General features: G+C 41.9%; 1 protein-coding gene across 3 annotated transcripts in view; it reads right to left on the reverse strand.

Annotated features, from left to right (window-relative positions):
• Positions 1 to 295: 295 nt before the first annotated feature.
• LOC128890469 (ribosomal protein S6 kinase alpha-5-like) overlaps positions 296 to 16,728 on the reverse strand; it is a 39,694-nt gene continuing 23,261 nt past the window's right edge. For all 3 annotated transcript variants that reach the window (XM_054149002.1, XM_054148993.1, XM_054148984.1), the window contains 5 exons: positions 8,162 to 8,236; positions 7,380 to 7,598; positions 6,363 to 6,478; positions 5,177 to 5,377; positions 296 to 3,723 (listed from right to left, as the gene is read on the reverse strand). In XM_054149002.1, the coding sequence (XP_054004977.1) occupies positions 1,768 to 3,723; positions 5,177 to 5,377; positions 6,363 to 6,478; positions 7,380 to 7,598; positions 8,162 to 8,236 (2,567 nt within the window). In that variant the 3' untranslated portion in view covers positions 296 to 1,767. The remainder of the gene's footprint in view (positions 3,724 to 5,176; positions 5,378 to 6,362; positions 6,479 to 7,379; positions 7,599 to 8,161; positions 8,237 to 16,728) is intronic.

Here is a 16,728-nt window from a genome sequence, read left to right on the forward strand (position 1 = left end):
TGTGTGTGTGTGTGTGTGTGTGTGTGTGTGTGTGTGTGTGTGTGTGTAGGGGGAACGGTGAAACGCTTCAACGTTTACAGGTTGATCACAGACAACGTGACAAAGAAATACAACGCATAATGGAGGCTCTGACGCGTTCGAGATCGCGACCAGGTAGCGATCTCCTCCCGTGGTTCGCGGTGTAAAGGGTTCTGTACAAATCGGGCGCCAAATGATCGGACCGCGATAATAACGTCGGTGTTTCTCCCGTTAACAAACAACGTTTACGTTCGTTAGAACGTAGCGCGTGTACGTGTATACGTGCGTGTACATGCGTACATGTATATTATAGTTAAAGCGTGAACCGCGGTAATCGTGTACACCCGCTGATAGAATCTTGACGATGATTAATTTGAAGTTTACACGGGGTTGTATACGATCACTGCAAATCGCGCTTTAAATACGACATGTAAATATGTTTAATATCGACGTGGGAGAGCTGGGCGAACATAGTACTCGCGATAGAAAATAGTAGAGAGATGCCTGGGTGGCCATCTTGATTGCCAGAATAATATCGTTCGCGAAAGCGTTTCGCTTTTTCGCGTCGATCGAGACTCGGTTTATCGATCGATACCGAAGCTACCGAGGTCTAGAGTGAATCTTACAGGCGACGATGCGAAGAAATTCGAGTGGATTCGAATCTTTGCTAGAAATCGTTAGCTTAGATTGGCTGTAGATGACGCTCGAGGGCCGATTTAATTCTCGATGAGGCGTTATCGCGAATGATTCGAGATAGCAAATGTATATTACTCTAAAATGAAATTAGCAAATGGAAAAAAGTCGCTTAATTCCACATCGACTTTCTTGCACCATCAACAAGACACTTAAATGAACGTGGCACTTGAACAAGACACATTAAGACACCTTAATTTAGTCGACACTTAACATCTTCAACTGGGAATAGTTGTATACATTTAAACCATTCACGCGACGTAGGAATAGAAATTATTTTCTAAAGGTTAAGGAAGCAGCACAGTCCTTATTTTCTACTTGAAATACTATTTTCCACAGCTCCGACCGATAATACGTAACCCTAAGCATGGCATAAAATTAAACGTATCTACAATAATTTAAAGATTGCGATAAGGAACAGCGTAGTCCAAGGAACCCGTCGCGAACTGAATACTATTTTTCATTGTCTAAATAATTGCCGACCTTCGTCCGTTGCTTTATCCCAAAATAATCCGTTAGAGGATCGTGATTTCTAAAAATCAAAAGAAATGTTAGTGAAACGTAAGTAAGTTTAGCCGAATCGAAATTTAACCTAACGAAGTTCCAAAAGGGAAGTCCCTGGTCGCGGTTCTGTAAATAGGAATGACGCAATGATTAGCTCGCACGCGAGCTTCGAAGGCAGCAACGTTGCAGCATCACGTGAAATGCATAGAAGCAGAGATGGGCAAAATTTCATTCGATATAACAGTTCGAATAAGCCGTTCTAAGTTATCATTCGTTCTACAACGAATACCTCGAATACACGTTGAATACGTGATAGAACGTGGTCAACGTACGCGAAGATTTGAGCACACGTGCCATCATCGGTTGCCTTGGCTCTTTGATTTACTTGTTTACCAATCATTCGAACAGCCTCATACTTAAACGTATACAAAGATGTTTATCCTTCTTAACTCGAAATTCCTACGCAAACAAGAATTTTGCCCATCTCTGGAGACACGAGGAGAGGTGCGAGCCTGTCGAACCGATTCGTAGAGGCAACAAAAAGAACATGATCTACTCCACGATGATAGTGGCGAGTCGTTTGGGCCGCTTTCCAGCCTTCTGTTTTCGGTGAAGGTCCCTGGAGTCGCTACACGACGTGCCGCTCGACTCTGTCGAGCCATCCTCGCTATTCCCGGTTTGCTCCTCCAGTTTCCGCTTCCTGGCCCTGGTCACAGGTCCCGTTCTACTCTTGTGAACACCGCTGTCCAGGTTTCTCTTGTGACGCTTGGTTTGGGAGTCGGTGTCGTCTTCGTCGCGCTTGCGCCGCTTTTTAGGGGTCTCCTGCATGATCCTCGGCGAGTTCGAGTCCGAGGAGGACGACAGGGAGCTGAGGTATTCGTTCACCTTGTCCTCGCCGAAGTCGAAGGCGCTTGGCTGGGCCGGCGAGGCGGAGGTGGCGGGGTTCGTCGCTGCGCTAGGCGGTCGTAGGAGCAACACGGAGGGACTGGAGGACGCGGTGGACGCGGAGGACGACACGGAACTGGAAGTGGAACGTTTGTGGAGCTTCCTCCTCTGAGCCAGCCGCGCGCCGTCCACCTCGCGCAGCCTGAAGCCCTCCGGCTTCTCCAGGAAGCTGGCCGTCGTGTTGACGTCCAACGTGATTACGTCAATGGAAGTACTGGATTCGGCTAGCCACGCGTGATTGGCTAGCCCGCTCGCTGTCAGTCTTTTGGTAGGGTCGACGGTCAGCAGACCCTTGGCGACCTGCTTGGCGAGGCTGGACACGTGGCTCCACGCCTCGCCGTCGAAGTCGATCTCCCCTGCTCTGATCCTGGTGGCCAGGTCCGGGGAGCCGGTTCTGAACAGGGGTTTCCCCGAGAGCATGGAGTAGAGGATAGCCCCGAGGCTCCAGAGGTCGCAGCTCTGGTCGTAACCCTGCCTGGCCACCACTTCGGGCGCCGCGTACGGCAGCGTGAAGCAGGGCGTGTGCAGAGGCTCGCAGTTACGTTTCACCCTGGCGAATCCAAAGTCCACGATCTTCACCGAGGAGTCCTCGCCGTCGTTGGTGAACACTATGTTCTCCGGCTTGAGGTCTCTGTGCACCACGCCGCGCGAGTGCATGAACCGCACGGCTGACGCCAAATGGCGCATAATTCTGCTGGCCTGTTGCTCGGTGAAGGGTCGCGGCCTGCGCAGCAACTCGCCGCCTGACAACAGCTCCATCACCAGGTACGTGTGCGCCCTGTCCTGGTGGACCTCGATCAGCTTTACCACGTTCGGATGACCTTGGCAGGTTCTCAACAGAGTGGCCTCCCGTCCGCAGTCGATCCTGCGACTGACGATCTTCACGGCGTACTCCTGCTGCGTTTTCCTGTGTCTGCACTTGCGACAGACGGAGAAGCTACCATCGCCGAGGGCTTCCTCGCGCGGGTCCAGCTCGTAGGTCTGAAAGAAGGTGGACTCGTCAAATCTCGCGGCCAGCACGTCCGATGCGGACGGTCGCTGGGACTCCGTGCTGGCTTTGGTAGCTTCCTTGAAGATGTCCTTGCTGACCACGTTGTCACAGAAGAGAACGGATGGCGCCACGTACGAATACCCTCGGAAGATCTTGTCGTAGTTGGGAGGAACAACCGCCGGACTGTCCGCGGCTATCATTTTCGTGAACTCGTCGGAGAAGTTGCTGGTGTCCAGCTCGTGGGTGATGCGAGGAACGAAGGGCGGGGGGATCTCTCGTCTCTCCAGGGTTGGCCAGCTGAACGGAGCCGGTGCCTTCCTGAAGAACGGGTGATCCTTCAGCTCTCGGGCGTCGTCCGGGCCGCCGCCCAGCCTCTGGCGAGGGTCCTTCACCAGGAGCCGCAGGATGAAGTCCCGAACGGTGGGGCTCAGGTGGCTGGGGATCGGCGGGTCCGTTTTCAGTATTCTTCGCGAGATGTCCTGCTGGGTGTTCTTCTCTCCCTCGACCGTAAAAGGAGACGCGCCGGTCAGCAACTCGTACGTCAGCACGCCCACGCTCCACCAGTCCACCGCCTGAAAATTTTACGGGTTTCCATGAAACGATTCTCGGGGATCTCTGACGCCTCGCGTCCTTGGGCCGCGTTCTTCCAGGTGCGACTCGACGGGTTGGGAATCTTTTAAAGTAGTCGTTTCGAGACGGTCACGTTCAACAGAGGAACTTACTGATTCGCATTCGTAATATCGGTTCAATTCCAGATTTTAATTAATTATTAGGTTGTCCAGAAAGTTCGCGCTAATTTTTAACACTTCATCTACCGGGCTATGTAGAAACAGACTTTCATTCAAAAAAGAATTTTCTACAGTAGCATATGGCAATCTAGGCTGACAATAATTCCTCCATACTGTTACTGGGTACATTGAAAGTCAAGTCTGTTTCCAATAGCTAAATACTGCAATTAAAAAGCCTATAAATAGGCTCCCGGTAAATAAAGTGTTAAGGGATAGTTGAAGGTCCATACTAAGTAAGGAATTCATTAGCCTACGTCTTTGTGAATTATACACTAAACATTGTAAGTAGACAACTATCAACACAGTAAATAAATACGAATAGCTAAACACTGCAATTAAAAAGCCTAAAAGTAGGCTCCCGGTAAATACAGTATTAAAATTCACATGTGCCTTTGAATTTGTTTTTAATATATATTTATCGAATTACGTATGTATCATATTGTTTCGCAACCGTTGCACTTTTTAAGGGATGCACACATATTATTTGTTTACAACCATTCCGATATATTCAGACCTGTACCACCTACTAAAAATCGGCATCAACTTTTCAGACAACCCAATATATCTCGAAAACGGCACGGTCTTAATTCTTTTTTAAATTGTGTTTAATTTCGGTGTATATAACATGTGAGATTTACAGCGAGTTCCGAAATTGGATTTTCATTTAAATTGAAAATATTCACGTGACAATTTGTGTGTTCCATAAGGGCCTGTATGAAAATCACAAACTTTTGATATCGTATTTTATCAAATTGGGACGGTCGATAATTGTTATTTCTTTTTTAAATAATTTATAATTTCGATCTTTGTAACGTATCAAACGTTCCAGCAATTTCCTGAATTGCGTTTTGATTTAAATTTACAAAATTCCATAAGGTTTATGGATGAAGTCCTCCATTAAATAGATCCACGAAACAACTACCTGAAAGAATTAAATTTCATGAGTGTGCCAGAGGAACTGTACTGTCCTACATAGATTGATATTGATGGGGCCAATAACGGAATAATTATATTTTTGTACAATGAGAAAATAAAAAGAATCGATCGAGTTTTGGGGCGCGATTGATCCCGTGACGAACGAGGACAAGCGTGCTCCGAAAGCTCGGATGATCGATCGGATGGGACGGACCGCGACGAAACGATAAACATAGTATTTGACAGTGACAAGCACGAGCGCGATAACCAGGTTCCAAGAACAGAAGGGAACAAATCGTGACGTAAATTCATCCTGACTCACAATATCGTGGCCCGCGGAGCCCCCTCGTACCACTTCCGGTGCCATGTACTCGATAGTTCCGCAAAAGGAGTAAGCACGAGCGTTGCTGTCCCGTTCGTGCGGTAGGAACTCTTTACTCAGCCCGAAATCTGTTAACACGATATGCCCTTCTCTGTCCAACAGAATGTTTTCTAATTTAATGTCCCTGTAAATAATCCCGAGCTGCAACAGAAAATTTCGTGAGCGTCATTAATACTGGGTGCGAGAAAATAAGGGGTTGGTTGGTGGTCTGGTGGTACGAGGAAAATGAAAAATTGATAATTTTGTTTTTGAAACTACTGCAATCTTCCCATTAGTCGTGACTATCCGAAGGTCGAGACATTAAAGCGTATCTTGACGTTTTAATGGCCACGACAATATGGTAATGAAAATGTAGATTGAGAAAAATAGTGGACGTTCTCCTAGATAAAAGCGTTTGCAGTTAAATTAAAAAATTTGTAATTCTTCATTAAAAAATTAATGAATACGATATTCGACTCGGCAATCGAGTTAAACACTCTGTGTATGCAAACAGAGAATAAAGAAACAAATCCTCTCGAATTTATGATGGCGATATGTTTGCAAAAAGTTCATCAACCCAGATTGCTCGAGGTAATTAGGGGATCACATTTGAAAACAATTTGAGAAAATAATCCGCTCCCATTGTTACAATTCGAATGAATTGTTTCTATGTCTCTAATAATGAGTATTCGAAAAAGTTTGTGGCGTTTACAGTTTATACTACGGATACAGTTTATATACTATTCTTTCTTGATTTCACAGTAATAACGTCTTGAACATGGAGATAAATAATGAGAAAATTCTCTACATTTTACAATATCGCTTCGATGAAAGCAAGGATGCTACGCAGGCTTGTTAAAAAATTTGTAGTGTTTATGGACAAAATGCTCTATCAAAATTTTAATGTCAAAGATCCATCGAATACCCAATATTTCAAACTAGTGACAAAATTTCTGTATCGAGGTGATCTAACAAAGCCAATAATAATAACGGGTAATCCCCTAGCGACGAGCAGTGCGGGTCGCGAATAATAAATTAGACTACAGCGAGCGCGTAAATAAATTAAACGATATCGACATGTGGTGACGTGATGGTAAATAAAACGATGGAATAAATTTCGATGGAAAGAAAGAAGAATAAGAATTACTTTGTGCAGATGCTCTAGCGCCAAAATAACTTCTCCGATATAAATTCGAACTTCGTCCTCGGTGAAGTGTTCCCGTTGATACAAATGCGTAAACAGCTCCCCGCCGCTGACATAATCTACAAACGCAAACAGTCACGTTGTTTAGTCAATTCCAGAGCTAAGCTCCGAGTCGAACGTTATTCGACTGATATTCTTCTAGGCATGTTGGCACGCCTGGAAATCGGAGATGGACAAAACCCTAGGCTTCGAATAAATCTGAAGTTTGCCGATGCGTTTGTCTCGTTTCCTTCTTTGGAGAAATATTCGAGAGAGAAAACGAGACCTAGGGAAATTTATTCGAAGCCCAGGGTTTTGCCCATCGCCGCTGGAAATCACCGATGGCGTACTAGAAAAACAAAAAGTTCCTAGAATGACGCAACAATGTTCACGTCAGAGATGGGCAAAACCCTAGGGTTCAAATAAATCTAAAGTTTGTCGATGCGTTAGTTTCGTTTTCTTTTTTGGAAAAATGTTCGAAAGAGGAAACGAGACAAACATATCAACAAACTTCAGATTTATTCGAAGCCTAGGGTTTTTCCCGTCGCTGGTTCACGTTTACCTACATTATTGCACTGGGCTGCATCAAACGTTGGATACTATGTTTTTATTATCTTACACGGGCAAAGAAACCCAAGGGATTTTCTTCAAGTTGGTATCTCGATAATTCTCTTATACCAACTGAAAGATACAGAGGGAAAAGCCTTTATAGAAGACTAGTAAAAATAATGCTTTGTGTTTGTCATATTTACATCATCGAAATTCCCTAGGGTTTTTTTTCCATAAATAAGGATCTCGAGATAACTGTTTTAGTTTACTAATATTAATTGAACAAACTTATAAGAGGGATATTTTGGGAAAGACGAGTTAGAGAGAGAAAAGAATTGTAAGAATTATAATAAGAATTGAAAGGAGAAGTATTCAACGTGTTTCAACCCGCTTGTAATTGTAAAAGAAATCGGGAACTAACCTAAAACTTACCTAAAATCAAATGGAGCTTCGCGTCCGTCTGAAAGGCGTAATGCAACGTAACTAAAAAAGGACTGTCCCGAACGGCCTCCAGAACTTGTCTCTCCGTCTTCGTGTGCTCCGTCGTCTTCTTCTTTTGGACGATGGACGCTTTCTTCAGGACTTTCATGGCGTAAAGACGGCCAGCGTCGGTGCCTGTTCTCTTTCGCACCAGGAACACCTTTCCGTAAGCTGCAAAAAAGTTTTTCCTCTCTCTACAAATAATATTTATCGCGAGAACGCTCAAGCAATTTTTATTAATCGAACAATTCTGTTTGTAATCGATTTCGAGTTGGAAAATTAATTCGATCCATTCCAAAAAAGAAAATTACATTGTAACTTGTGATGTGGCATTATAATAATATTATATTTATGTAATTTATATAATATGTATGTTGTATGTATGTAAGTACAAAGCAATCTGAATAAAAATTGTTTATCTTAAATATTGAACATTGATTTTGAAAAAGAAAATTATATCATATACTGTACGTGTGTATTACAATGTAATGGAATTAATGAAAGTATATCCCTTCGGTAGAAATATATTTTCGACTGTAAAGTTGTATTGACAAAAAAAAAAGAAAAAAAAAATGTTTAAATGTCGAAACTTTCTCCTCTTACGTTTGTCGCTTGCGTCACAGCTTTGCAAGAAAAATGCCGATTACTAAGGAACACCTTGTGTAATAAATATTACTCGAGAATCATTTCGTCACGGATTTAACGACTTCCACAAAAGAATTTCGTTCACGTACCTCCGGTTCCAAGGACTTTCAGCAAGTCGAAGTGCGTCATGTCTACCCTCTGACCTCCACTGTCTTCCAGGTTTACTGCAACCGAGGAAAATTACGTGTAATTACTTATAATTCCACGTTATTTTTATTTCTTAATCGTAGAAACATTCCCTACCGGTCATCGGGTGGTGTCTACCATTGTTTTTTGGACAAACTCTTTGAGAAGAATCTATCAGAAGTATCAAACTCCACGATGAGAAAGAAAAGTTGACAACCGCCACCTAGCGGTGGCAATGTGTATCGAGAGATAATTCCTCGTCGGTGAAAAAAAAAAGAGAACAGCTGATAAAAGAACGCAGGTTCTATCGATCAATTAGAATAAATAAATATTAATGACACAATAATTATAACAGGGTCATCGGTAGTCGAGAACAGAGTTCAAAGAGAATCTGTAACCGGGTTTTTATCTTGCGAGCGCAATTATTAAACGCTTCGTTATACGATAGAAGGAACGAGTCCCAGAATCGATAGCTCGATCGTTTCGAGAAACGGTGTTTCGGTTGGCCTCGAGAAGAAAAAAGAAAAACAACAAACGCCACGAGGACTTTCATCGGGACTCGGTTATCGAAATAATACTGTTAACGGGACTTTCTATTCGAATGCCTTCGGACGGACTTTCGATCGAACTTTCGTTCGACGTACTTTCGAATATCCGACGGATCAGCCAAAGTCCATTAACAGAAAGTGTCGCGACGAAAAAAAGATAAATCAAGGTTTTCGTGGAAAGTGGGGACACTTGCGAGCCGATAACGTAGATAACACTTACCACTTTACCGACTGGTAGCGTTTGGAAACGGAGATGCAATAATATTTGATAGTTTTTGTTGTTGTTTTTGTGACTCGAGTAATGTATCACTGTATTTTACGGGCTATAAGACGCACCTTAATTTTTAAGCAATTTAAAAAAAGAAAATAACATTTTTATGGTTAGGTTGCCTCTGTATGGGCATTTTTTAGACTGGCGGGAATTTTAAATCAAACACTGGTCATTTTTATATGAATTTAATGTAGAAGATGCACCTGAATTTTGGAGGCAATTTTTCGGAGATAAAATAGTGCGTCTTATAGCGTCTTATAGCGTCGTATAGCCCGTAAAATACGGTATATTGATCTCTATCTACTAGTACTCGTTTTCAGATTGATATTTATCTCAGGAATAGATAAGAAAGTATTACTTGCCCATGGAAAAGAGCAATTATTTTATTTACTCGAATCGTTTTTAGATTAACATTTACATCGGGGAATAGATTGTACAAATATCGTTTTTGTCCATGGTAAAAAGACGATAGAGAGGGTAAGAGATTACCGACGATAGAGATTAGCAGTCGGTAAAGTGTTAAAGGAAAGAAAACGACGAAAATGATAGAAATAAAGAGAATAAGTATGGATGGTCGCCGCTAGAGGGCAATCGATCGGTAACCTTTCTCGCAAGCACGAGACTTCTCTGATTTCTTCTATATGTATATGGATCCGAGCAGAACTCCGAACGATAAAATAGAATTAGGAAAATTTAAAAGGAACGAAGTGCTAAAAATAATTGAAGAAATAATTAAAAATAAAAAGAAAAAAGTACGACTAGTAAACTAGTAAAGACTAGTAAAGACTTGGATAGATTTACATACATTGAGATAGATTGCTGGAGATAGTCGTTCGAAACGAGCCGATCGTGCACACGAGTCGCAACCTCGCGGCAATTTTAGCACGAGGAATAAAGTAGTCCACTAATTATAACGGGTGTAACATAATTGATCGCGACCCGTAGAGACGTAAATGGGAATGGCTCCGTCGATGACGGGGAAAAAAAAAACGAAGGTGTGATAATTCGTACTGCTAACTCCCCGCTTCGATTATGGTGTTTCTGCTCTAATTGATTCCCGTTTTCCGCCCGTGCGAATCGATAAACTGCCACGATTTCGTTACGAAACGTTCGAGTTCGGCGCTTTTCTTTCTTATCCCCCGGCCAGTTCCTCGGCTCAGGAGACACGACTCGCTCGATTTATCGATGCGAAACACTGGCCCCGGTCTCCTTCTTTATATTTTCTTTCTTTCTCGTTTGTTTCCACGGATCTTGCGAAGTCATCCGCGGCCGTGGCTCTCCCGCGAAATCGCATTGTCAAGCGTATTTCAGTCGATAAGACGCGAGAATTTCCAGCGAAATCTAATTTTAATCGACGTTTCGTTTTATTTTTAAACCGACGCCGATCGGGACGTTCGCGTTCGCACGGGGATGTCCCAGAATCGGAACGAGTCTATGTCGGTGTACAGGTACGATTATACACTGCCGCACAGTGCGGACAAATAGGAAAATTGTCGAGAAAAATCAAAATTTCATTACTAATCTATTTATTCTCTCTCTCTCTCTCTCTCTCTCTCTCTCTCTCTCTCTCTCTCTCTCGCACGCACGCACGCACGCACGCACGCACACTAAAATTAACCATAAACATTAATAAATTCACAACGAAATTAACAAATTTAACAAAAAATTAACAAACCCCGATTTTGATGAAACTTTGTATACTTGTTTGGGGGACCTTCTTATGAATTACACCATTCTCGGTACGTGCGAATTTTGCGTTTTCAGGGAGAAATTAACCCTTTTATCCGAGCCGTCCCTTTTACTTTTGCTCGGAAACGATTAGAGATTTCAAAGAAATTTTCAAGCAAACATTACACTGTTTTTAGAGGCCTATAAATCGATACAAACAAATTTAAAAAAAAAAAAAAAAAAAACAATTTTTTTTTTAAACTACCCCCTCCCCACCTGGAAATTTTGGAAAATTTTGATTTATTTTTGGATCAGTAAAAGCGTTGTTTTTATTCTGAATCCAACGGTATGTACGAGTTTATGATTATCATACAGGAAAATGATGTAATATTGTAAAATTGTCGCTTTAGTAGCCTATATTTCGAATTCTTCAGGAATTTTTTTTCTCATAAATAATAGAAGTTGCACCCATATGTTATTTAACAAAGTATGCTACGTTTTGACCGAGGATGCGAGAAATCATTTTTATAGAAATCCATAAATCAATTAAATCGGAATGTTTAACTTCTAATTGCGACCCTACGCCAACAGTACGGTCCCTAATTGAAAATGATGCGAAACCGAACGTTGCAAGTATTTGCAAGAAAACTTGTAGGTTTCTCAAAATATGACAAATAATGTATCCAATTGCGTTGAGAACTCTGGATATTTCTTACCGTTTTATCTGTACGTTTATTTAAAGATAAAGATTGTATTATGGATACAGATGATTGATACATGATTATTTATAACAATTTCCACGCTGGCACGCATTTTCTACTGATAGAAATGTGCCACACATTGTGATATATATATTAATATTGAATTTTGTCCACTTATTCCGCACTGATAACGATTCACGTAATAATACAATAACGCATTAACATTTAAACGAAGGAACGATACTTTGTATCTTTAGAACATTGGTATTGTTCGATATTAATTTCATCTGTTACAATCATTTCACGATTAACATTTCTACATAATTTGTATAATGAATACAGTGATACTGATTATTACCATTTTTTGTAACAGATTGCAATAAATACCAAATAATTACAAGTTATAATGACAGGAGCATAAAACGTTTACTCGTGTCCTCGAATATATGGAAGAACATAACGAATGATAGATAGTAAGAAGAATTGATAATAAAAAATAGCAACCAATTGTTCTTGAATCAAGCGTAGGTCAGATAAAATTGCAAATTGCTGACCTTGCCTTATAAAATTAAGCTCGAGCTTTACAGCGAAAAAGGAAGTAGCGCTAATGAAATTAATGCAATATTTATAAGACTGACATATGCCGGTTATCTATGGCCTCGGGGAATCTTGACACCTTACGTAATTTCGAAAAGAAAGAAAATCTATTCGACATCGAGCGAAACGTGCCAATGGAAATCGTGTCGAAAAAATAAATGAACGTTTAATTCAGAGGTAAACCGAAGAATACTAAATTACAAATTGCTATTGAAAATATTTTATCCGTCTAACTATCAATTTTTATCGTCTATTTTATAGCGAGTCACAAAATTCTTCGCGTGATCAAAAAAAAGGAGAGAGAGAGAGAGAGAGAGAGAGAGAGAGAGAGAGAGAGAGAAAGAATCGCTACGTCATTCTTGTTTTCATCGAATTCGCATAACGTTCTATTGCTATAATGGCCGTTTGCAGCACGTCTAAGGAAAAAAAAAAAAAAAGAAAAGACGATTAATCGACGCGTGGCGAACAAAATGATTTCAAAACTTTGGAATCGATATGCTCAGAGGTCGTTTATCGTTCCAGAAAACCCAGACAAGGTCTGCCAAGGTGATTGCAAAGCGATCTTCCAGTGCGCTATCCTCGAGACCGAATATCAATATCAGTCTGCGCCAATGGCGTAGCCAGGAATTAAACAAGAGGGACCGACAATTTTATTAGGTTGTCCGAAAAGTTTCTTTCGCTTTATCAATAAGTAATACGTGCACAATATTTTTATGTTTTATGTTACATTACTGAATCGTGCACGATTCATTTTGCTCCATTGCTGTTGCAACGAATATCTACGATATTAGATTGTCTATTTATACAGGGTGTCCCAATAGTCGGGGAGTAGCCGGAAATGGGGGGTAGCTAAGACGATTCTGAACAACAATTTCCTTTGCAAAAATGTCGGATGGGGCTTCGTTACGGAGATATTAAGCGAAAACCCCGACCAATCAGAGCGCGCGTAGACCGTTGGAGCGGCCGCGGTAGCGAAGGCTACGCGCTAGGCGGCCGCGCTTGTACGCGAACAAGTGACTCGACGTGCATCGAAGGACATTGACGCTGCCGCCTAGCGCGTAGCCTTCGCTACCGCGGCCGCTCCGACGGTCTACGCGCGCTCTGATTGGTCGGGGTTTTCTCTTAATATCTCCTTAACGAAGCCCCATCCGACATTTTTGCAAAGGAAATTGTTGTTCAGAATCGTCTCAGCTACCCCCCATTTCCGGCTACTCCCCGACTTTTGCGACACCCTGTATAGACACGACTACAAAAAATAATCGAGTGGAAATTACGAAAGAAAGTTTCGGGACAATATTTGTATCGGGATAATATTTACAATCCGAATCGTACAATAAAATACTTCCGGCCGATTAAAGATTCAACTAATAACGCAAAACAAATAAGATCGATGCGTAAATTGCCTATACGTATGCTGTATTCGTTATCTGCCACCCGAAAAGAGTTCTGCGCATTTTCTATGCGGTTCGAGCCGTTCGTAAACAAACGATAAACAATGACGTTCACGGACAACAGATATGTCATGCATCACGGCGCGCCAAGATCGCGCAACATCGCGAAATGTCACGCGGAATGCTGGTTAGTCGAGATATCGGCGCGCAGGGGGACTCGCACCTGCGACACGTCGTTAATGCCGCCAGGTGCGAGCCGTGAATGGCTGCGCGCGCAGCTTTATGGATCGACGGGGCGCAGCTGGGATTTAAAAATGCGCGGCAAAAGGAGGAACGCGACAGGTCGCGCGAATTACTGTAATTATCGGGCACACTCGGAGCGCGTTGGAATAATAATATCCAAAAATTTATGCCTGCCGTTCGTCTTGTGTTTGAAAGCGTACGTTGCAATGGTCGCCAGGTATTTCGTATAAGACATAATCAAATTATAATGATGGGGTATTCTTCAATCGGACAGTTTAAACAATCTTTGTTTTTGATTCTCTTCAATTTTTGGTATTTCTTTAGTACCGCTCGAAAGAGGCTTCCTGGCACATTTTTAGATTCTTTGGGTCACCGGTTTGAAAAATATCGAATTTTCAAAAAAAAAAAAAAAAAAAAAAGAAAAAAGAAAAAAGAAAGAAAGAAAGAAAGAAAAAAAACACTCCTTTTTTGAAAACGATTGGAAATGTAAAATTCAAAAATCTCGACTAGAAACACTTTAAATATTTTGTTTTTTTGCAATGGCTATCTAAAAACGAAAATTTTGTAAAAAAAAAAAGAAGATTGAACTTCGTCCATTATTAAGAAAGTTATGAGCAAAGAACAAAAAACGAGCTGCTTTTTTAAAGTTCGATATTTTTTGAACCGGTGATCCAAGAAATCACAAAATCGACCAGGAAGCCTCTTTGAAGGGGCACGAAAAATACTAAAAAAATGTTAAGAAAGTCGTAAACAAAAATTGCTTACACCGTCCGATTTGGCGTGAAACGCCCCATATGTAATAAACATATAACCTATTTGAATCAGATCGGTAATGGTAACGCGTACTAACAAAACGAAGATTTCTGATCTATAAAATAAATGTTTCTACTTAAATTCAAGTTATAAATGGCGGAATATAAAACCGGAGAATTAATTTCTACGCTTGATTGAAAGGATTGCAGTACCGTCTCGAGATAAGCAACGCGGTCGAGGCCGGCGAGTTGCTTATCACGAGGCAGGTATGCTATTCGGCTTGACATCGCCCTTGAGCGAGCCACGGGTGTTATTTTTTGGAGAAGGATAGAAGTTAACACGCTTTCTCATTCTAGCGCTAGTAAAGTCGAATATACTTCTGAAAATTTGTGCGATACTGTACAGATTTCATTAATTTAATCAAGTACCAGGGTCCTATGTTAAAACACATTTCAAAATAATACGCTTTCACCGATATAAAATACGTCGATCGAATTTAAACGAAAGCTTGTACCTGATAACGATCAATTTCGAAATTCCCGAGTCCCTTCATGTTCGAAATTCTGACGGCGATCGAAATCATGAAACTCGAACCAGCGGCTCGCCGTTCGTGTGAATCGATTTGCGACTGTCTTCTCCAAACAGAAGAATCGGGCGAAGGAAAGACGAGATCGAGAACGACGTCTTGGATTTCAGTTCGAGACATCTCGCCTCTGCTTTCACTTTCGCACTTCTCTGTCCCAGTTTTGGCGTAACTTTTTCTTTTATTTCGTGGCTCGTGTTTTGTTTTTATCGGCCCCGTTCGCGACGAAATTTTCGACGAGTCGAAGAAGCTCGCGTCGACTCGAGTTCGAGTCGCGCCGGGAATCCCCGACGCGGGGAGAAAAATACGAACGGTTGGTAAGAAAGCAGATTTCTCTGCAGGAAATCGAGAATGGGAAGCTGCGAATCTCCGCGTTGCAATTTTCAGTCGACTCTCGGCCGAATAGAAATTCCCGCAACATTTCGGAGAGTATTCATTAGTGCCTGCTTTAATTAACGAAATATACCGGTTGTTTTAGTTTATAAATTTAAGAAAATGATTTCGAGGTACGTTAGAATTTACGATGCACAGAAGGCTAAAAGAGGGTAAGAATACAGCAAATATTTACTCGAACCGCTCTCGTTTGTTCCGCAGACACCTTCACGGTCACAAAATGCCAGTTCCAGATAACGATGAACGTTATCATAAACTGATCTCATTGATAATTCATGCTACAACAATGTAAACAAGAAAAACGGACCGACTTTCCTCGCGGACCTAACCTCTTTCTGTTCCCACTCGGATTTATTGAAATCTACGACATAAAATTATTTATTGTGAAATTTATTGTGAAACTGTGAAAAATTATTATTACTGTTTTCTCAAATTGTTTCTTCGACATACTGTATAATTTGAAACTCACGTAAATCTCCGAATATAATTTATCTAGTCCTACGGACGAAATACGCGTGTTTCCGTGTTCGCGAGTGAGAAACATCCCCGGTCGGTTCCCATCGCTACCCGAGAGCAAGGAGCGATGGCTGGAATCGAGCAAAAGCGCGATCGACGGTCGAAAGGGTTCCACGAAAACCGTGAAAACTCGAGACGAGCTGGCAAGTGGGTCGTAAGACGTTCGAATCAGGGAACCCGGGCTGGTAATCTAGATACATAGAGGGAACAGGTAGATGTGTGCGCACGAGTGCGTCGGGCGATACTCGAGTGCGCTCGTGGTCGCTTTTACTACCTTGACATGGATTCTCGGCTGGCAGTCAGGGCCGGGGACACGCGGGAAGGACCCCCGCGCGTTAACCCTTTGCGCCACGAATAATTAGGCTTCGCGTAACTCGATTCGTCCAACCGTCTCCGCTCTATCGTTTCGTTCGTGTTTACGCAAGCATTAGGTGGAGAAATTCATTCTCTTGTACGGTCAATTGTAATTTTAGTTTGCATTGTCATTTTGGGATGCTGATGTACGAACCTTATGAAACCTCGATCTCGTATGTATTGCAATATATCTATACACATAAGTCTCAACCTGATGGACATTGCAATGTATCTATACACATAAGTCTCAACCTGATGGACATTGCAATGTATCTATATACATAAGTCTCAACCTGATGGTCATTACAATACATCTGCACGCTTAAGTCTCAACCTGATGGTCATTACAATAGATCTGCACGCTTAGGTCTCAACCTGATGGACATTACAATGAATTACGTGCATAAGTCTCAACCTGATGTACATTGCAATGTATCTATACACATAAGTCTCAACCTGATGGTCATTGCAATACATCTGTACGCTTAAGTCTCAACCTGATGGGCATTGCA

Source organism: Hylaeus anthracinus, unplaced genomic scaffold (assembly GCF_026225885.1).
Source record: "Hylaeus anthracinus isolate JK02 unplaced genomic scaffold, UHH_iyHylAnth1.0_haploid 0, whole genome shotgun sequence".
In the NCBI taxonomy this organism is placed as follows: domain Eukaryota; kingdom Metazoa; phylum Arthropoda; class Insecta; order Hymenoptera; family Colletidae; genus Hylaeus; species Hylaeus anthracinus.